At 38.7% G+C, this 23,416-nt stretch overlaps 1 protein-coding gene across 2 annotated transcripts in view; it reads left to right on the top strand.

Annotated features, from left to right (window-relative positions):
* The window catches only part of lamc3 (laminin, gamma 3), a 230,736-nt gene that overhangs the window by 148,874 nt on the left and 58,446 nt on the right, over nucleotides 1–23,416 (top strand). For both annotated transcript variants that reach the window (XR_007437948.1, XM_007259638.4), the window contains exon 12: nucleotides 4,232–4,471. Coding sequence is in view for 1 of the 2 variants with exons in the window: in XM_007259638.4 (XP_007259700.3) it covers nucleotides 4,232–4,471 (240 nt within the window). In the remaining variant the exon portion in view is untranslated. The remainder of the gene's footprint in view (nucleotides 1–4,231; nucleotides 4,472–23,416) is intronic.

Genomic DNA, 23,416 nt, shown 5'->3' with positions numbered 1-23,416 from the left:
TTTGACAAACATTAAGTCATTGTTGCCCTTTCTACGTCTGTGTTATAACTGATTATTAATGATTTTTAAGGCATTTACATCCTAATTAGTAACCATTAATAAACAAATTGTAAACCATTTATAAACCCATTATAAAGGTAGTCTTATTTTAAAGTGGTACCAACTTTTCTGTAAAACTGACGATAACACTTTAAAATAAAGGCTTTATGAATGGTCAGAAATTACTTTATTAATAGTTATTAATTAGATTGCAAATACTTAAAACCCATTCATTGTTTGTATGTTTTGTATGTTAGGCCCCAGAAAGAACAGCAGCTACTGCGATAGCAGCTAATGGGAATCCAAAAAAAAGCAATAAACAATAAAACATCAGATCAAACACCACACACGGCACTGACTCACACACACCTCTCTACATTGCTCATCTAATTTTTTTTGTCTTGTATTTGTGGACATATGTGGGAGGTGACGGGAATGTGTTCTGAATGGGTTTTTAGTCGCAAATGGATGAATTCCTCTTGAGACGAGGTAGATTGTGGAAGCACTCCAATACTAAAAGGAATAAACAAGGCCAAAGCTAATACACTAGAGCAGGGGTGTCCAAACTTTTTTTGTTGGGGGCCAGAAGGAGAAATATATTGCCCCGTTTTTCTGCGCTAGAAATGCGCACTCTCTCCGCTTTTAGACTCTTTGCCCTGTTTTTCTGCGCTAGAAATGCACACTCTCTCCACTTTAAGACTCTTTGCCCCATTTTTCTGCGCTAGAAATTGTCACCCTCTCCGCTTTTAGACTCTTTGGCCCGTTTTTCTGCGCTAGAAATGCGCACCCTCTCCGCTTTTAGACTCTTTGGCCCATTTCTGACACCTAGCGTTCAAACTTTGAATCTCACATTACAAAAACCTGCTTAACAGTGGGTCAACTTTCATTCTATTTCTAAAATACCTCGCGGGCCGCTTCAAAAAAGGAAACGAGCCGCAAATGGCCGGCGGGCCATAGTTTGGACACCCCTGCACTAGAGAGTGATGAAATCATAGCACCAAACTGTAAAATAGCTTTTACTTGTGAGTAATCCAAAAAAAAACATTCCCAAAAGATATATATTTAGTGTACCATTGCACATATATTACAGTAACTGGTAGCCGTAACAATGTGGAGGTCAGCCAAGTTGTATTAAAAGGTAGTAGAAACAAGTAAAGACAACATTTAATCTGTCTCAGTTAACACTCAGCATTAAGTTAGGCTAGAAATATACACTGACACAATGCCAAATAGGACAGGAATAAGCAGTTAAAATATATCTATAACACATACATAGAAATGGCAACAGTGAGCTAAAAAAAAATCAAACGTGGCTCCACACTTATTTATACTGTCTAACTTCTGATCTTTCCAAATACTTAAATTAAATGACTAAGTTGAGTTATATGACTAAGCAAACATTGAATTACTGTTGCCTTTTTAACTGCTGTGTTGTAACTACTTATCAATGGTTTTTAAAGCATTTACAACCTAATCAATAATAATTAATAAACTCATTTTTAAGCCATGTATAAACCCTTAATAGGGGTAGTCTTATTTAAGAGTGGTACCAAACTGACTTAGTTTATTTGAGTTCAAACAAATGGTGGGTTTACAGTGTACTATAACATATAAACTGCATTACCCAAAAGACATTAACCAATGTCCCCTGTGTATTGTTTCTCTAAACCAGGGTTTCCCAACCGGGGGGGCTGCAGACTACCAGGGGGCCGCAAAGCACCCTCTAGGGGTCCGCAGGCTCATCCTAAATCAGGGGTCTCAAACTCGAACGATATTTTGTGCCACGCGATTTTAAATCAAATTTTAGTGTTAATGTGGCGCGCCCTCAAGAAAGACGCACCCTCTCCCCGTGCACCACCACAGCGCATTCTATTCAGAGAGCCACTGCATGAGCGCAGCCCCGCCCTCCAGCAAAAAGTTCTAAGGGCACATACGAGCCTCTACACACACTGAAGAGCTGCCTTTCAATCACGGAGGAGAAGCTGAAAACGGATTTATAGAACTATAGATCACAGTGAGGTTGATTAAAAATCTTAACATATAATTGACTACACCTGTTGCTTCGTTTGAATTAAAAAACGTCACGGATACGTCCATATGGATACGCCCACATGGCGAGACGAGTCATCAGGTGTTTTGTCGAGTTGTGCTACTGGTCAAACCATGCTACTCTTATATGTATATTTAAAGGTAAAAATACAAAAGAGGCACAATATTAGAGCATGTTTCCAGTAAGAAGTTCATGTACTAGATTTGGAAAGCCTAAATCAGGGTAAAGTTATGGTTGCAAGAGTTTATTATACTTTTAGATAATATTTTATTATTGTTATTATTATTATTATTATTATTAGGGGGCCTTGACTCTTTAAAGTTGTAAACAGGTGGGCCGTAAGGTAGAAAAGTTTGATAACCCCTGCTCTAAACAAGTCTAGCACAAAACTAGTTTACTTCAAAATCATTGTGGTAGAAGCTTTTTGTATTTATAGAGTGTTGGTTTTAGCATGATCTCTAGTTCATGGTGCCCCTAAAGAAAAAAAATGCTCCTTCTTCATGGCTGAATGTTAAAAGATGTGCCCTAGCTGTCCCGTAGGGCAACCCTTTGAAATGGAGAAATGCTAAAATTAAACAATTATAGATTCCCTCTATCAACCTGACTTCCCTTTAGGGTGGGTATATGACACAAGATAAACGTTCAACTCATCTGTGTGTTTCTTCGAAGGCAGTGTATTAAGATTGCTATCTCTGCTAACTCCCCACGCTAGCATGCATGCTATTATCTCATCCCGAAGCCGTGGGCTCTTTCAATTACCTATCTCGTATGTGCTTGCCTTTCTTCATGGTAAGGATCAATACAGAAGTGACTGAGCCGGGCCAAAGTCAATTAAACTCAAAATGTCTATCGCTGAAGTTGAGAAAGGCCAACTATTTAACCTTTACACTGATGCATGGATGTCTTCGCTTAAAAGAACAGCCTCATACATCTTCTTTCACACCTCTTTAAATAGATGCCGTTAATCTTCGTAATTTCCCTGAGCTGAAAACATGTTTACAGTCTATGGAAGTGTTTCCCAAATACTGGTCCTGCAGCCATCCTGCACTGCACAGCTAAATCCGATAACCTTCCAATTACAAACGCAGATACACTTGTCTTTAAGGCGGCCTTCATTACAGCTCGCATTGCTCAGTTCCGTTCCATCTGACTTTGCGGTTCAGGTTAATGTGACTGAATGATCTGTATCTGTTTTCTGTTTCTTGTCTTGAAACAGCCTACATTTAGTCTTGAGTGCATATTTAAACTAAACATAATTTAAATCAACCACAAGGCGCATAAACATCAAACTAAAGGCCCTTTCACACTGAGTAAAATTTGTACGTAAAAACAGATATGATTTTTAACATATTGGAACTTTCACACCTACTGCTCTGTAAACAGGGCTAAACATGTGATAGCGCTCAAAAAAAAAAAAACCTGGGAAATTAGAATACTACATAAGACCAATTTGTACTTTTGGCAGTGTGGGCAGTGTGCCAAGTCCTGCTGGAAAATGAAATCTGCATCTCCATAAAAGTTGTCAGCAGAGGGAAGAAGCATGAAGTGCTGTAGGATTTGGTGGGAAAGCTCTGCACTGACTTTAGACTTGATAGAACACAGTGGATCAACACCAGCAGATGACATGTCTCTCCAAACCATCGCTGACCATCATTAAATTTTACATTTCATTTGGACAATCAAGGGATCAGAGTCTGGAGGAAGAGTGGAGAGACACACGGTCCAAACTGCTTGAGGTCTAGTGTGAAGTTTCTACAATCAGTGATGGTTTGGAGAGACATGTCATCTGCTGGTGTTGATCCACTGTGTTTTATGATATCAAGTCTAAAGTCAGTGCAGTGTTTTCCCACAAAATCTTACAGCACAACTTTTCTTGAGATGTGGATTTCATTTTCCAGCAGGACTTGGCACATTGCCCACACTGTCTAAAGTACCAATTGTATTTTAATCCATAAAATACAAAGCAGTCAAAATAAACATATGAAATCTTCCTTTTTTGTTGTTGTTGTTGTTGTTAGGTTATTGATTGATACAGTAAATTAAAAGGCATGGAAGACATTTTAAACGTTTTGTATCAGAATCTACAGTGTTATCCATCCATTTATGTTCTTATTTTTTTTCCTTCTCCAATCTCTCCTACAGATACTTCCCAGCTCTCAGGGGTGAGCCTGGCCTCTGCTTTCCCGATTGCGTATCCCTCTGACAGCTCCCGTGGTCCCCTTGCCCCATGGGTAGAGATGTGTACATGCCCTCCTGGATTTATGGGACAGTTTTGTGAGCAATGTGCACCGGGCTTCACCAGAGAGACCCCTAACACTGGACCGTTCTCACGCTGTGTGCCTTGTGATTGTAACCAGCATGGCACCTGCCATCCAGAAACAGGTGTGTATATGCATGTGTATGTGTGTGTGAGACATCAAAAAGAAAAGAAATGTATCTCGTTTTCTTTCAAATGTGGACCCACACTTCTGTTCCTCACTCTCATAAGTGCACAATGTATGTTTTAGCTTGGTAGTGGGTACTGAAGGCTACTACAACTAAATGGTTCATGATTGCAACTAATTAACCTAATTTAAAGCATGCATTCACAACACAGTACTCTTTATAGCTGCTGTTTTAAAGTAAGAGCAATGACAGTATATAGAAATGTTATCCAGCTTTGTACCCATATAGCTATTCTGCTGTTTTTAATGGGGAAGAACTAAGATATATACAGATCTGGAAAAATTAAGAGATCACTTCAGTTTCTGAATCAGTTTTTCTGATTTTGCTATTTATAGGTTTATGTTTGAGTAAAATGAACATTAGTTGTTTAATTCTATAAACTACAAACAACATTTATCCCAAATTCCAAATAAAATTATTGTCATTTAGAGCATTTATTTGCAGAAAATGGGAAATGTCTAAAATAACAATAAAAGATGCAGAGCTTTCAGACCTCAAGTAATGCAAAGAAAACAAGTTCATATTCATACAGTTTTAAGAGTTCAGAAATGAAATTAGGTGAAATAACCCTAGTTTTTAATCACAGTTTTCATGCATCGTGGCATGTTCTCCTCCACCAGTCTTACACACTGCTTTTGGATAACTTTATGCCACTCCTGGTGCAAAAAATCAAGCAGTTTAGCTTTGTTTGATGGCTCGCATCATCATAATTTATTCATCATTTATTAAATTCCAGAGCAGGCTTAGGTTTTCAGTTAATTAAGACCAGTTGGACCTGATTTGTACAGGTCTCCAGAAGGCGGTGCTCATAACAGTGCTAAGGAAGGAAAAAAATTGTTCCAAACACAACACGCATTTTTGTTTAAGCTAATGTTTGTAAAGATGTACATTTATTTTTTATATAATAATATCAATAATACCACCTTTACTACTAATAGTAAAATTAATATTATATTAATATGTTAATATAATAATATATTAAACATTTTAGTCACTGATTCGTTTAAATCAGCACATTTTTATAAAAAAATAATATTAAGAGCAGAAGTAGGTATAAAGAGCCAAAATCTCACCGTACACTGTAAATGTATGGCAAACTTATGGCTGGTAGTGTATAACAAACCTTGAAAATAAAAGTACCATATTTTTCACACTATAAGGTGCACCGATTTAAGGATTCAATCCGGTGCACCTTATGTATGAATTTTACCAGTCAGGTTGTAAGAAGCAGTAAAGCCACTACACTTAAGTGCAGAGTTACAGAGGAGTTTCAGTGAAGTTTCTCCAGCACCTGGGTTAAAGCATTAGCATTAGCCACTAACCGCTATGCTGGGCGGCATTTACTAGTGCTAAGCACTGCTAACCGTGGCTAGCGCTGATGATAGCTGCACTAAAATACTAGAAATCTAAGCTTACTGTTAATAAACAGAAGCAGAAATATCTTTATATAGTTCCTTTAATTCGAGGATTTTTCAGACGTCTCTTGTAAATGTCCTAGTCTGTTCATTTTCTTACAGTTGGGCTGTTGTGTGCATGAAAATCTGTCATTTATAATGTACTTAAAATTTGACACCTTATAGAGTCATTATACTCATATTTGTGCACTGTTACAAAAAGAATAAAGATAAATCAGATTTCTTTTCATTGCTGTCAGTTGCGGTGCTTGTTCCAATTCTGAGAAAAAAAGAATTGCAGGATTTCATTATTGAAGCAGATGCTATCTCAGTGCACCCCTCTGAGTTTTAAAGCCTGATGTGCTTTCTTTCAGATTGTAAGTATCATTTGTGTGCATATTTGTGTCCATTTTCTCAGACAAGCTCAGAAAAGGATGCAGCCTATTGTCCTCTGTTGGCTTATTATTCGTCTAAGAGCCCACTCGGGTCTCTCAAGTGCCTTTTCTGTCCCTCATAATTTCCTCTTTTCCTTTGCCACTTACTTTAGACTCACTTTTCACTATTCCACCCAGCATCTTTCATCATTGTATCACCTTTTCTTCCCTCCCCCACTGTTTTTTTCTTTATTCTGACCCATTTAAGAGGCTGACTGCCTGTGCAGAAGAGGCAAAGTTCACTATCACCTCTCTCTCTTTCTCATTAGCCCTGCTACCTAGCCTCTAGCTAATTAACGTTATTACAGACTGCGCTTTGTATGAGTGTGTCACGTGTGTGTTAAAAAGGGAGAGAGGGAATACACATTTCCCATATATTTTATCACATATGGACGACATTTATCACATATGTCGGCCATACAGGTGAGCTTTGTTACACTTCCAGTCGCAGCCAACCTGCCCATATGGAGCTCACACGGGTGGAACATATGCTAAAAGGGTTTCAGGTCACCATGGGCTCTGAGTGGGTTTGTAAATGTGTTGTTCTAGACTGGGATCTAGTTGCGCTTTCCAAATGATCTCCATCATCACTATAGCCACCTTAAAGCCATATACACAGCTCTGGAAAAAAAAAGAAAATTAGAGACCACTTAAAAATGATGAGTTTCTTTGATTTTACCAAATTGAAAACCTCTAGAATATAACCAAAAGGAAGATGGATGATCACAAGCCAACAAACCAAACTGAATTTTAGCACAAGGAGTGGCATAAAGTTATCCAAAAGCAGTGTGTAAGACTGGTGGAGGAGAACATGCCTAGATGCTTAAAAAACAGGATTATTCCACCAAATATTGATTTCTGAACTCTTAAAACTTAAGATGAATATGAATGTGTTTTCTTTGCATTATTTGAGGTCTGAAAGCTCTGCATCTTTTTTTATTTCAGCCATTTCTCATTTTTTGCAAATAAATGCTCTAAAAGACAATATGTTTATTTGGGATTTGTGAATAATGTTATGAATAGTTTATAGAATAAAACAACAATTTTACTCAAACATCTACCTATAAATAGCAAAATCAAAGAAACTGATTCAGAAACTGAAGTGGTCTCTTATTTTTTTCCAGAGCTGTAGGTCCCAGACAACCCAGATGCGGCACATGTTTAACCCTTCCTGGTCCCATCACTAAGGCCACTAACCCCCCAAAAAACTTGGGCGTCTGTTCTTACCCCAGTTCATTAGTGTGAAAAATTGTTTACAGATAATGTTTGGTTAAATGTGGAGGTTAAAATCCATCTTAAACTATAAAAGTAAAATAAGTAAACATATGCGTGCATTATAGTATGTAAGTATATTGTATAACATTATAATATCATGTAATAACATTAGTAGTTGAATGGTAGTTTGTTGGAGTAGAATTATCATTCTTTATTGTTTCAAAGCAGATAGATATTTTTTTTATAAAAAACCCTATAGCCAGGAAGTGTAATTTACGCTTTGAGTCATGACTAAAGGACATACTTTGCACATGCATTTTTGGACTTGTTTGAGAGATACGGAACCAGCCCTAAAAGCACTGGTCTCAGTAATGTAATATTACTTGTTTTTAAAAATATAATAATTGTGTCATGTGGTGTTACACAATTTTTTTATGTCCATTGCCCTGGTTGCTTCACCAAAGTCACAAAGTGCAGATAGCAGTGTTCTGTATCAATGATAAAGGCACTGTTTTCTTAATTACAAGTCTCTCAATGTAGTATCTCAATGATTCTGAGGATGCTATTTTAATAATTAAAATGCAGCATCATTTTTATTTGCGCAATTTAGCTGACACTCTTCTACAGAGCGACTTACAGGGTTATGTATTCCTATTACAGAATCTTGCCAAAGGACTTTTTTTGGTTTAGCACAGCATAGTCACCCAGACTGCGAATTGAACCCCAGTCTCCCACATGGTGTCTCCACACTTGCAGGCAGAGGTGTTATCCACTGCACCTCACCAACCATCCCAATTTATTTAAAACAAATTTTAAATTATTTTACATTAAACAGTTTACATTAAACAGAAAATATATTTAATATCTTCAGTTTCGATCAGTGTTTGTGGTTCCAGCAACTAGAAAAAAAGTGATATTAAGCCATTTTTAGTAACAAGAGGTAACTATGTGTTAGATGTTTCTAATAAAGTGGCCCTTGGCAAATTAAAAGAAGCATCAACTTTAGCTTTAAGTAGCCACAAGGAGCCTTCTGAGTAGCTTTAATGCATCTTGGCCTAAATTCTTCAAGTCTCTGAGGTTGTATTGATGGAGTACAGTTTTTACAAATGGCATTCCCTCATTCTTCCATATGTGGTCCACTGGATTGAGATCTAAAACCATAGAATATGGTTAGCTTAAGCTCTGAGGATTGGGGGCATTGCCATTTCAGAACAGCATCTCTTGAAGAAGTTCACACATTCTTGACCAATGGTGAAGAATCAGTGAACTAGCCAGTAAACCCTTAAGCCCTGTGGATGAGGGTATCACCATTTCACAACAGTATCTTCACCCACTTACAAAAAATATGATTAAGGAATCCTCATCTGACCAGATTACTTTAGTCCACAGTGAGAGCAGTGCCTGTGGTTTCTACCCCACTGAGCTCTTCAAGTATATGTTTTTCTTTGTAATGAGGGCTTTGTGCACTGCAGCCTTACTCCTAATATCCCTCTCTACACTCTGTTCTTGTTACCACATTCTGATCATGCTCTGTCCTGTATTGACATTCTGAGTCACTCAGAGAACATCTGCTCCTCTGCTTTTCCTACATATGGCACTAATGCGTGAGCATCACCTTTACCGAATGCATGCTTTCAACCAGTTTCAGACCTGTTTGGTGTCTGGTGCCTTTCCCCACAGATCTAAATGCATAAATTACTTTGATACCTGTTTCTGTTGTAACAGAGGTAAGTTGAGCTGTTTTTTCATTAAGTCTTTAGGACTGAAGTCCCGGAAATCTTTTAAAGCAGCTCACAGTGCATCCGGAAAGTATTCACAGCGCTTTACTTTTTGCACATTTTGTTACGTTACAGCCTTATTCCAAATTGCATTAAATTTATCTCTTTCCTCAAAAATCTACGATCCGAAGCACACAGCCAAGATCTCAAAGGAGTGGCTTTAGGACCACTCTGTGAATGTCCTGGAGTAGCCCAGCCAGAGCCCAGACTTGAATCCGATGGAACATCAGTGGAGAGATCTGAAAATGGCTGTGCACAGACGTCTCCCATCCAACCTTTGAGGTACTGCAAAGAAGAATGGGCAAAACTGCCTAAAGAGAGGTGTGCCAAGCTTGTGACTGAATGTGTCTGTGTGTCTGTCTGTGTCTGTCTGCCCTGCGATGGATTGGCGGCCTGTCCAGGGTGTATCCTGCCTTCCGCCCGATGCCGGCTGGGATAGGCTCCAGCCCCCCCCCGTGACCCTTAACGGATAAAGCGGTTGACGTAAGGCTGCAACGTAACAAAATGTGGAAAAAGTAAAGCGCTGTGAATACTTCACGGATGCACTGTAAATGTTTTCTTGACTAGGGGAAGCTAGACAACCAGTGTGACCAAGTTCGACCATGCCTGTTGACCAATCATGAGACCAGAATGAACAGCATGACCAAGCTAGTTAGCCATCATGACAGGCAAAACCAAGCTGGACAACCAGACAAATCCGCATGACCATGCTGAATGACTATCATGGCCAACCTAGTTTACTATTAGTTTACCTATATCAAATACATATCCAATTCACGAATTCAAAATTTATGCGTCTCTCTTTTTGCTTTTACGCTGCGGTACATGTTTCTCTCTCGTACCCCCACTCTATCTCTTGGTGCAGCTGTGAAGCTATAGCTGCAAAAACAGCAAAAGCAAACCGCCTAGACTTTTTTAACCTCCTCGACCTGAGCATGAACTTCAGACGCATCCATTTCACCTTTATAAAGCCTCTCAAATACAGCGTTTCTTTTTATTGTCGGTGAAGAAGGAGACGTTCGTACACATATCAAGGTGTGCATGTGAGGCGTTTCAGAGATAGATTTGTTCACTTTAGACACACAGATACAGATCACTTATATTTGTGAGTGTGAACCATAAAAAGAATCAAATCCGATCTAAGCAAAAAATCTGATTTGAGTATAATGTGGCATGCACAATAAGAAAAGTAAGGGTACAATTATGAAGAGTGTACCGTTGAGTACAAAAAAGTACTTATATCGTACTTATGTTTTTTAGAGTGTGTAATGTGAACGTAGCCTTAGCTGGGCAACATAAAGTAGACCTCTCCAGAAGCTTCTGCTTCTCCTTTTTTGTTTCTTCAACTGTTTTATTCCAGTGTTTCCTTTAATTTGTCATTTTGTAATTAAGAATATAGGCTCTATTATGGATTTTTATAATATGTTGCTAGATTCGTTTTATCTTTCTCACGTTCGCTCCTTCTACAAGTGGTGTAAATCAACCTCTCTCAACCACCCCCCCTCCCCCATGTCTACACTCTAAGGACCAATTTTCCATCTCTCTTAATGTGCTACAAATTAAACCTTCATCATTCTCCTTATGAGCGCAATATGTGATTAGTTCGGTACAAGACTTTCACGTTACAAATTAATGTCAGACACGACCCGGTGTGCTTTAAGAGCGAGGGAGAAAATACAGCGAGACGAAGAGGGCGGCACTCATTTATTAAGGTGCTCAGAGTAGTAAAGGAGCAGAGGGGGGAACTAAAGGTCAGGGAAGGTTTGAAAGTAGAGCAGAGATAGGGAACCAAAGAAGGAAGGACACGTAGAAAGAACAGGATGAAAGAAAGCATGAAAGAAAATCTCTCCATCCCAGGAGAGGAAAAAGAGGAGAGGAGGAGCCCGGTCTGATTATTTATTCATGAGCCTGTTTAACTTCAAAGCAGGATTGAAAGTCAGTCGCAACAGGCGCCGTTCAGGGCCATTTAGCCCCTTAAACTCTCCTCAGGTTAGTAAATAAAATTAAGCCTGAGATGAGTCCCTGTTGGAAATGCACTTAGCATACGTGCAGCGCCATTCTTCATTTCACCTCCGTGCTGCAAAATTGAATGTCTTTCAAACTCATTTTGAAGTCACTCATCTAATCGAGTTTCGCTAGGCCTCTGATTGAAGCTAATCTGATCTCGTTTTTTGTCTGTATTGTCAGTTGGAATTTACATTTAGAGTTGGGGTTACAGTTACAATTTTGGGTTAGAGTTAGAAGTTAGAGGTAAAATTTAGGGTTACAGCAAGCAATTAGGGTTAAATTTAAGACATAGATACCTGGTTTTAGACCACAATAATTTATTGTCCTGACAGACAGTTCTGGTGGAAACAGGAGAGTTGAGGTGCACATTAAATTCTGTCGTGATTTGAGCAGCCGTGGTTTTATGTTTTATGGATACAATCCGGGTTAGCACCCGAACATCCCTTTCAGACAGCTTCCTCTTACAGCGTCCACAGTTAATCCTGTTGGATGTGGTTTGTCCTTCTTGGTGGTATGCTGACATTACCCTGGATAGCGTGCATCTTGATACTTGATCACAAAGACTTGCTGTCTTGGTCACAGATGCGTCAGCAAGACATGCACCAACAATTTGTCCTCTTTTGAACTCTGGTATGCCCCCCTTAATGTTGTGTGCATTGCAATATTTTGAGCAAAACTGTGCTCTTACCCTGCTAATTGAACCTTCACACTCTGCTCTTACTGGTGCAATGTGCAGTTAATGAAGATTGGCCACCAGGCTGTTCCAATTTAGCCATGACACCTCCCACCTCCCACACTAAAATGACAGGTGTTTCAGTTTCATTGTCCAACCCCTGTAGATACTTTATTGATCCTAGAGGGATATTCTGGACATCCAGTAGCAGCAGATATGCATAGTACACAAAAGTTACAAAAGAAGGATAAGATGATACATATAAAAATACAATAAAATAAAAATAATATAAAAGATAAAAAATGAGTCTTTAGTGTCTGTGTAATGGAGGTAGTGGAGAAAAACACAGTAAAACAACATTAGAATAAGAATTTAAGGTAGAATTATGATTAGAATGAGGGAGTTAGGGTTAAAGTTAGAATTTAGAGTTAAGGTTAGACTTTAGGGTTAGATTTGTGGTTAGTTTTTCATACATATGACCTCTATGCTTGTTAGTAAAGGGAGAGATTCATTGGTGGCACTGTTTTACCTATTGAAAACAACCTGTCAGCCATGTACTTGAAGAAGAATGCTACATTAAATCATCCTGTCTATTTGTAGACTGTAGCTAGTTGAGTATTCGGTCTGAGTGCATAATGAGATTGACCCTATTAATAAGTAGAATGAGGCAAAAGATCATCCTACTTGTGAATCAATGAATCTTTGAATTAGAAGTTCAATTCACCAAAATAAACCAACTGATTCAGTCAGTAAATCTCGCATCATTGCTGTTTTACTCATCAGCAGAGGCTCTTGTGAAAAGCCTGCAATTTCCATGCATCAACGAAGCCGGGACGTTTTGGCTGGATATTCAAATTATGCTGTAATTGACTATTAATTGGTTAATGGCCGTGGCAGTGAGTGCAGGCTATGTTTGTTTGGTGGAGAAGAACAGGGGAGTGGAGGCTGTGCTCGAGCACAGAGCAGATGATGCTTCATTATTGTGATTTATTAAAAGTTCTCCGGCTCGTGTCATCGCCGTTTGCTCGCCGGCGAAAGACAACAGATTGGAAAATGTTAATATTTGCAGCAGGGAAAACAAAAGAGGTCTCAGCTTTTGCAGAGCGCTGCCGCCGGAGGGCTGATGAAGTCAAACATATGTCCGTCAGATGAATGTACATGCTGTGTGTGTGTGTGTGTGTGTGTGAGTATGTTGGTTTTCATACATCTTAAAGACAAAGCAGAAAGCAATTCTTTTAAAATTGCCTTAGCAATAATGTGTTTTACTTGGAAAAACAGTATATACTATAATATAAGAATAGAATAAATACAAATAAACATCATAGCAGTCCAAAATAATTAATTTCTGGTTTTCACAGCAACATATTCGATACCTTGATTGTCAGAAGAACATTTTAGTTATAGATTTTCTTTGAAGCTATATTTTAGTATCATATTCAAGTAGCAAAAGTAATGTTTGTTGGACTCTGAGTGGTCCAGCAGACCAAGGTACTGCCACTACGATCTGAGAAAAGCCCGTTTGAATCCAAGATTATGCTGTTTGCCATCAGCAGCCGGAGTCAGAGAGAGCATGAACAACTCTCCGCTGTTCAACAGGTCTTTCGGTGCCTGTAGCTTATCTTATTGAATTGTAAAGGTATTGAAGGCTATCCTGTCAGGCTTTGCTGGAAATTTGAAATTACCTCACAACTTACTTATAACTTCAAGTATAAAAATGATGATAATTGAGTAGTTCTTGCCATAATATGGATTAGAACATTAATCAAATAGAGCTATTCACTGTATACCAACCCTACCACCACTCTACATTACAACTGATGCTCTCAAACACATTAAAAGGCAAGAAATTCAAGTCATTGACTCTTGATAAGTGCAGCACAGCTGTTAAATGAAAGCCTGAATTCCAGGTGACTCTACTTTATAAAGCTGACTGAGAAAATTCAGACAAGAAGTGAAAAACTGTCATTTAAGCAACTTTAAAGAATCTAAACATTCTGGTTTGTTTAGCACTTAATTGTTTACTAAATAATCGTATATGTTTAGACTTTTTGACTGGTGTTGTACATGTAGCCTCCTTAGTAATGACTTTAAAATGGGAGAAACTGCCAAAAAAGTGCTAAGGAAGGGGTGCAAGAGGTGCACGAAAAAAAGAAGACACTACAACAAGAAGCATGCATGAAACAATGCAAAAAAAACGTGTGACTGCATGTTTTTTTTCAGCTGTCTGAATTTGTAAAAGAATAGCGAAACTGGAGGGTTCAGAGAGCCTTTGCTTAGTTAGCTAGCCAGTTTGTTTAAGCCAGAGACTGTAAAAAAAAATGGACGTCGTGTCGCCGTTCCCATTCATTCAATGAAAATGAAGCCAAAATATTCCGCCATGTTGGCGATCCTGAAACCAGAGTCTGCGCAGTAGAGACCAGAGGAGGGAGAAACACTGTGGAGAGACAGCCTACTTATTTACATAACCCCGCCCCTGAGGGCTGCCTCGCGGTCACAGACTGCAGAGCGGGGCGGAGCGGAGCTGACGGTCTGTTATTGGTCCCGCTCATAACCAGCCCTTTCACAATAACCACACCTTTTTTGAATAGAGCTGTCATAAAAATTTGACAATATAAGCAGAGGTTACACTAGCTGCTGCATTTAAATAAGGAGGTAGAATTACAGTATATTAGAAAAAAAAAACGTGATTGAAAGTTGTCTGTTTTGCCATTGAAACCTATGGGAATGGGTGGGGTACGCGGTTTTCTGAAACCGAACAGCAGGGGGCGCCCGACCTGTGGTGGCTTCACTTTTGAGAGACGATGCTCTGTCCAGCTATACACAGTCTATGGTTTAAGCTGTTTTCACAGTGAACACATAGATTTTAGTGGGCTGGTCTAGGGTAAAGTCCAGTCCTGTCCTGGTCACGATGCTTACCACCCCCCCATTGACAGTTGACTGGTTGGTAATGACCGTGACCAGCAGCTTCTGGACAGAATTGTCCATGCAAACAGACAAACCACTCTCTCAGAAATCACATCCACATTCACTGCAGGAGACCCCACAGGTATATCCCGCAGCTTTTTATGGACATGGCAAAAATTCATGGGACACAACACTAGTTCCAGTTCCAGGACATTTGCCATATCAGTGTATAAGAAAGAGTTAAATCTATCCATACATTAAATTGGACGGAGAAAGGAGGGAGAGCAGGGTGATTAAGAGGGCAAATGATTAACCAAATGACAAAAGAAACGAAGGAGCTGCAGTGAGGAAAAAAAAAAACAGAGGGTCTTTGTGTTTGTATGGACAAATACATTAAGAGCAGCCAGGCAGTATAGGAGCACACATTTGTCTTCTAAACAAATAGGATGCATTCTTTTTTGTTCTCTCTAATTCTGTTTTTCTCTGTCTTTCCTTTTGTTCCACAAGTGTGCACAATAATTTGATTAGGATCAGTGAACATGAATGAAGCAATTAATTACAAAAAGTGGCATTGCAAGCATAAATGCCGTGTCTACAAACAGCCATCTGCCTCTTTTTTTCCTCAGCAATAGATCTTTGATTTGGTGCAAACCTCCTTACAAAGAACACCAATTGGAATTCTGTCATTAAATGTAACTCCCACAGAGATTTTACACTTTACACCTCCTGATCACCAAATAAAACCAAACCAACTGCTGTACAAAGTGACAGAGTTACAGTAGGCTTCATAAAGTATACACTTTTAACCCTTTAAAGGAGAACTCTGGTGTAAAATGAACTTTTGCTGTAGTAAAAGATGACAAAAAGTACTTACCTTTGATGAATAGCAAACGTCCGTTCTCCCACAGCGTTTAAAGATCCAGAAATTTTAGCAGTTTGTTCAAACACCCTTCAGACTGGGTGACATGGGGCAAAATTTGCCCTGATTAATCGTTTTTTACACCGTTATCCAGCTTAAAGTAGCTCCACACCTCCTTGCTAGAATCCGAAAAGCCCTGACATTTAAAACAAGGCATTAATAACTTAAAAAGTGCACAAGACGCTTATTAAAAACAACTGTTTACAACCCATATCACTTGCTTAAGCTCAGAGCACCGCCATCTTTGTACTGATAATGATATAGACATATATTATGATATAGACTGGACTCTATTGCACACTGTGTAATAGAGGTAATTACTACCTCACTGGTCTTTATTGCACACTTTTTGCACACTGCATAATTTGCACACTGTCTTGTTATTTATTATTCTTTGTCTGTATTGTGTTGTATTGTCTGTCTGCACTTTTGTACTGTTGCACTATTGTTCTGTCTACACTGTGTTTATGTGCACCATGGTCCCTGGAGGAACGTTGTTTCGTTTCACTGTGTACTCTGTATATAGCTGAAATGACAATAAAAACCACTTTGACTTTGACTTTGACTTTGATATACATAGACTCCACAGGCTGCTGTGCGAAGTCTAGGTGTAAATATATATATATATATATATATATATATATATATATATATATATATATATATATATATATATATAAGCTTCTTGTGCACTTTTTAAGTTATCAGTACCTTGTTTTAAATGTCAGGCCTCTTCAGATTCTAGCAAGGAGGTGTGGAGCTACTTTGAGCTGGATAACGGTGGAAAAACTGTGTTTTTATCATGGCAAATTATGCCCCATGTCACCCAGTCTAAAGGTTGTTTGGACAAACTGTGAAAATTTCTGGATCTTAGAACACTGTGGGAGAACGGAGGTGTGCTATTCATCAAAGATAAGAACTTTTTATCATGTTTCACTACAGCAAAAGTTCATTTTACACCGGAGTTCTCCTTTAATACAGGAAAAAAATAACTATGTCTACCTATTCTATCCATCCAATACTATGTTTTCCCAGTGCTGCTATTGTGTGCATGTATGTGTATATCTCCCATTTAGAAAATAAAAAAGCAAACATATAAAGTCCCAATTAAATGTTTAGACACACCTCTTTGAATTCATGGTGTTTTCTTTCATTTTATGATGTTTTACATTGTGAACTTAATATTAAAGACATTAAAGCTAAACAGGAACACAATTATTTTGTGTATCCGCTGGCCTATAAAGCCAAAAATGAAACAGGTCCTTCCTACTTGATGGCAATGGTCAAAGCCAGATCAGTACCAAGAGCTCTTAGAGCTTCCAGTATGGCTCGGCTCGACCCTCCATCCCTCAAAACCAACAGAAAACAAACATCCTCACTCTTCTCTGTTCTAGAGTACCAAGGTGGTGGAATGAACTTCCACTTGGTTTTAGAACAGCAGAGTCACTCGCTGTCTTTAAACACTCTCTGAAGGCTCATCTTTTTTTAAACGAATCTTAAAAAAAAAAAAAAATCTAAACATTATCAAAGCTTAGTGTATCTCTTGATCCTAGTCTCTACAAACTAAGCAGATAAGGGCGTCTGCTAAATACCTTAAATGTAAATGTATTTTGTGAACAAAAAGTGATAACTAACCAGAAGTCCTGAGACATTTCAGTTGGTGCCTTTTTGGTATCAAGTTTTGGTAGTCATGGCAAAAAACATTCCAGGAAAGGCATAATTTGGGACGTGCTGCAGACAAATCAGATAGTTCAACCCACCTTCCTCTCTGTTCAGTTTGGCCATAGCAGAAAACTGCCTACCCACACTTATTCACTTCTGCTAAATTCAGAAATACGTCAGCGTACACTTAAGCAAAACCACAAACCGCAAGTTCAGGACAAGCCCCTCGCCTCTGTAAACTACGACTTTGATCCCTGTAATGGCGTAGTCATTTATGTACAGTGTAAAGGGCATGGTAATATCCAGTAGAAATGCTTTCCTTTTCATCACTTTTCCTCCTATAGCTGCTGACGGGCTTTTTCAGACCCGAGGGTCTTAACAAAGCAGGTAAAGAGAGATGAAAGGAAGGGAGCAAGAGGGAGAGAGAAATGAGAGGAGCTGTAATAAGACAGCTGCAGCCATCTGCTTCTCCGGGCATACAATGTCTGCAGACTATTCCTAAGGTTAGATTTAAAGCCCACATCAAAGTAGAAACACACACACACGTTTGTATTCCCTTCTTAGTGGCATAATTTTTTTCCGGTAGACAACTCCATTGTTGTCCTTAAATACTGATTTAGTTATTAATAAACTAATGAGCATATACATACTTTATTGTTTAGTTGTTTTTCTTGTACACTAGATAACTTACATGTACTCACAGTACTGATATGTTGATTTGAGTTTTCCCATAATCCTGACAAAGTTTGGTCCCAATATAGAGCTAAATACAGGGTCACACAGCTGATGATGAGTGTGATACTTTGAGGCTTATCTGCTACACTCTAAAATTAGCATTAAAAATATTATATTGTGTTGCTTGTTTGTTACTACGCTAACATAACAGTTTCCATTGGTGCTGTCAACTCGCAACTAATGCATTAACCATTTCAGAGCTGAGTTATCTCCAGTGATGGGGAAAAATGTAAGAAGAAAAGAAGAAGAATATTCTATTATAAAATGTAGTTGTGTAGCAAATCAATTAACTATTTTCTTTTTCAGATTGCAAGCCTGTGTGTAATATTTTATATTTCATATTAACTATTTTATTACATGAATCAGCCCTTAACAGTAAATACATGGTTAAAAGTGTTCTAAATCACATTAAATTACTAAAAATATAAAAAAAAATAGTAATAATAGCTGTTACATTCCTGCAATGGCTCTTGTACTAACCTACTCTTTGCCCTGTGTTTTTCCAGTGCAGTGGGCGGGGCTAAGTTACTGTTTCATTGGTTTATAAACTTGTTAATTGGCTGGTTCATGGTCTATTCTGATGGACAACAGCTTTTAAATAGTGTTAATAGTGTTATGTGCAACAAAACATCTAAAAAATACATGATATCCGTTGTAATGGATGCAGGGGACATGACACACTTCAAGTATTTAGTATAATTCACAAGATGTATTTTCACTCTAACAAATCTGAAAAGTTTTACAGTTGTCAGTGAAACGGAATTAAAAGAATAAGCTAAATGTAATTTTCTTAAGTAAGTGCAGCGCCATCTTGTCCCAGCGCTGAAAGTGACGCCACGAGGTTGGTTCCCGAACGCCTCCATAACATAATCTATTTATTAGTCTACAGTAACTTAGTTCCTCAATAGATAATAAAATCCAAACCAAAAATCGTTGTAAAGCGCGGGGGGGTGGGGGGGATAAATAAGCTGCAGTCCGAGGCTTTTTTCCTCCGTTTTAATTTTTCCTCTGAACAACTGGGATGTACAGACCGTCCGACTGGAGGTACTGTAACAGCAGTAGCTGTGAGCCGCACGGAACGAGCCAAACAACGCGCTCACCCAGCAGACCAGCGAGAGCTAATTTACAGAACGTCTAGATAAGCAGACAGTTAAAATATAACATAGCTAGCGTTAGCTACTTATCTAGCTATCTTACCATAGCTAGCCAACACTAGCTAACTTGCTAACGCTAACTAGATGAAGCTAAGTACCCAGTAAGCTTTCTAACTTCTAAACTGAACGGTTTATCAACCAAACAGCGCCTTGGTGTTTCAATATCCACTTAAATCATGTACGTTTCATTCAGTCTTAATGAACTCTGGACTTTACATGCTAACTAGCTAAATGTATATAAACTAGCTGGTTAACTGGTTGGCAGTACCTGCTGTGGAAGCGCTGCAGGGTTTCTGCACGGCTCCACTTAGAGAGAGAATAGACACCTCCAAAACGTCTCTCTCTCAGAAAAGCATCTGAAAAGTTCTGCTCAGGTTTCTACAGGAAAGATCTCTGAGTAAATGGTCCACGTTAGCCTAGTTCAGCTTCGTCTTCATCCATAATTTCCACAAACAATAAGCTCTTTTCCGCTCGCTATATGCGTTGGCTCTTCAACCAACCAACCTCGTGACGTCACCAGTGCTGCACGGGCAACATGGCGGCGCCCTAGCTCAAACGTAACAAACATAAATATATTATAATTTAGTGTGTAAACATTTAAATAAAAATTTCCCCCCAAATAAATTCCATTATATTTAATCCATTAGAAAACTTGTACAAACTGAAATGTTTCATGTCCCCTTTAATGCACACAATTAATACATATACTTTAATGTGTTGATAGTCGTCTTCAGATTTACCTGTGTTAATATTTGCTTTAAATCTTAATCTGAAACTAACTCTCTCTCTCTCTGCTCTGTAGAAGTTGCTCTGTGGTTCAGGTTATGCTGTGTTGATATTTTTACACAAATTAATAATTTCTCCACGTTTTTACAGAGCTAGTGATATATTAGCACTTCTATTTAGCACTGTAATTAAAGCATCACTTCTGTTGACTTTAGATTTACCTGTGTTAATATTTGCTTTAAATCTTTATCCGAAACTAACTCCCTCTCTCTCTCTCTCTCTCTCTCTCTCTCTCTCTCTCTCTCTTTCTTACTCTCTCTGCTCTGTAGTTGTTCAGAGCTGCAGGTTATGCTGTGTTAGCATTTACTTCCTCCAGAAAAGTCTCTGTGTCTGAGCTTTGTCGTATTCGATGCTAACACTCTCTCTGAAACCCTGAAACCTTTACGAGAGCATGGGTCACACCTCTCTGGGTGGGTACATATACATTTAGCCTCATGACATTTATCTGACAGGCTTACCCAGAGCGACTTCCGAGGTTACTTGTATGGTGGTAAAGAGGTAGGCCAATATAGACCCAATACAGTTATCCACAATTGAACCCCAGTCTCCCACATGGAATCGTAGCTTGCTGGCGGGTAGTGGTGTTATCCGTTGTGCTAACACAGGTACCTACAGCTCAAAAATGATGAGATTCTTTGATTTTGCCTGATGAAAACTTGTGGAATATAATCAAGAAGAAGATAGATGATGAATACAAGCCATCAAACCAAGCTAAACTGCTTGAATTTTTGCACCAGGAGTGGCATAATGTTATCCAAAAGCAGTGTGTAAGACTGGTGGAGGAGAACATGTCAAGATGCATGAAAACTGTGATTAAAAAACAGGGTTATTAAACCAAATATTGATTTCTGAACTCTTAAAACTTTATGAGTATGAACTTGTTTTCTTTGCATTATTTGCGGTCTGAAAGCTCTGTACTTTTTTTGTTATTTCAGCCATTTCTCATTTTCTGCAAATAAATGCTCTAAATAACAACAATGTTTATTTTACTCAAACATATACCTATAAATAGCAAAATCAGAGAAACTGATTCAGAAACTAAAGTGGTCTCTTATTTTTTTCCAGAGCTGTATAAGATACTGTAACATAACTTAAATAGTATACATTACACATATAAAGTGATATAGATTTAGATACAGTGTTTAAACAACAGCAGTTATATGCTATAATAACAGCTTATGGGTAATTTTGTTTTATACTAACATACTGTCAAGCAGAATGGCATTATGGCATTATCAAGAATTTCTCATTATGGAATGGCACTATGTAACTTTGTTGGAACTGCACCAGTCTGTATTCTTCTTTAACTTCTAATAGTTCTGCATCTCTTTTAACAATCTGTCAACAAAGCTATGCTTATAGCTGTACGTTATTTGGGGCTCAGTGTGCAGTGTTGTGTAAGTGATTTACTCTCCCTAGTGGGACTGCAACGATTAGTCGATATAACTGACAATGTCAAAATGTTCAATGTCAATATCAAAACCTGGCCCTGTTCCGTGTCTGTTTTGTTCAGTCTCTGTGTTTTTACTGCCCTCCTGTTTGTTTATCTCCTCAGTGTGCTCTGCTGTGTGTTCTTCTGTGTCTCCACCCATGTCTAGTCCCTTTACCTGTGTTTTATATGTAGCTCCGCCCCCACATTACCTTTCCCCAAGTGTTCCCTGTTTTCTTTCCCGTGTATGTCCCGTTTGTGTATTTATAGCCCTGTGTTTCCTGTTTCCTTTGTCGGTTCTTGCACATGTTTACGTCAGTTCAGGTAGTGTATGTTTTCTATGTGTACCCAGAGTTTCTGTTTTTGGCCTATTGATTGTTTGCTTTGTTAATTAGTTGCACTACCAAAGTACTGAGGACAGAAACACAATAGGCTCACGCGCACCATAGACTGTGTATAGCTGGACAGAGAATCGTCTCTCAAAAGTGAAGCCACCACAGGTCGGGCGCCCCCTGCTGTTCGGTTTCAGAAAGCTGTGTAACCTCACCCATTCCCATAGGTCCCATATATCCCCACAGAACTCATTTTTTAAAAGGTTATTCAGCTCTATTCAAAAAAGGTGTGGTTATTGTAAAAGGGCTGGTTATGGGCGGGACCAATAACAGACCATCAGCTCCACTCCGCTCCGCAGTCTGTGACCTCGAGGCAACCCTCAGGGGCGGGGTTATTTAAATGTGTAGGCGGTCTCTCCACAGTCTTACTCCCTCTTCTGGTCTCTACTGTGCAGACTCGGGTATCAGGATCGCCAACATGGCGGAAGATTTTGGCTCCATTTTCATTAAATGAATGGGTCCATCCTTTTTTACAGTCTCTGACTTGCACAGGTTATACTTAACTCGGCCTGTGTCTCCAAAATATCCAAACATAACAGGTTGCACATCTCCTCACTAAATAGCAGCACTTTCCACATTTAAAGTTCAATGTTCTGGACTTTTGAACAGCATTTAAATTCCATCGTTTTGAAGGAGCCATACCCACAGCAAGCAGAGATAGAGGGCATGGCAGAAATAATCACTGACTATTCGACTAATCAGTAAAATAATGGTCAGATTATTCGATTATTAAAATAATCATTAGTTGCAGCCCTACTACCCACTTGTTGACGGAGCCCAGGAGCAAAAAATACGAACTCTTACATAACGCTGCATTACAGTTCACCAAAATTACAACAAAGTACGAGACACAAAATATGTAAAATATGAGTCCAGAAGTCAACGATGGAAATTTTCATTATTTTTTACATTTGTAACATTCGGCTTCTAAAATCTCAGCATGATTAGACCTCCAGAAGTACAGCGTCTCTGCTGTAATCCACTAATGAGATGAATAAACTGTAGCTGCTTTGCTAATTAATATTCTAATAGCCATTACCGCATTTCACGGGTGGGTGTGTTCCAGCTGAAGTCACTCAACTAGCCATCTGCATCCCCATTAAAAAGAATATATATTCTAATGAGCCCTCTAATCTAGGCCCTATTCTAATGAGTATTCTAATGAGATCCTCCCGCTTGTGGCAGATAGGCAGGGTGGAAAAATGCCCTTTCCCGAAGAATGAAATAAAGGACAGTGACGAGACCACCGAGTAGTTCCCTCTTACACTTTTTTCTCTCTTTCTCTTTCTTCTTGCTCAAAGGGTGCTGGAAGAAAAAAAAAAATCGAGCGCTTTCAGAGGTGCTGACATTTAGCCATGCAAAAAAGCAGTGAATAATTCAGAGAGATGTACAAATGTCAG

Source organism: Astyanax mexicanus, chromosome 1, assembly GCF_023375975.1.
Source record: "Astyanax mexicanus isolate ESR-SI-001 chromosome 1, AstMex3_surface, whole genome shotgun sequence".
NCBI lineage: Eukaryota > Metazoa > Chordata > Actinopteri > Characiformes > Acestrorhamphidae > Astyanax > Astyanax mexicanus.
This window is presented reverse-complemented; position numbering and strand designations above follow the sequence as displayed.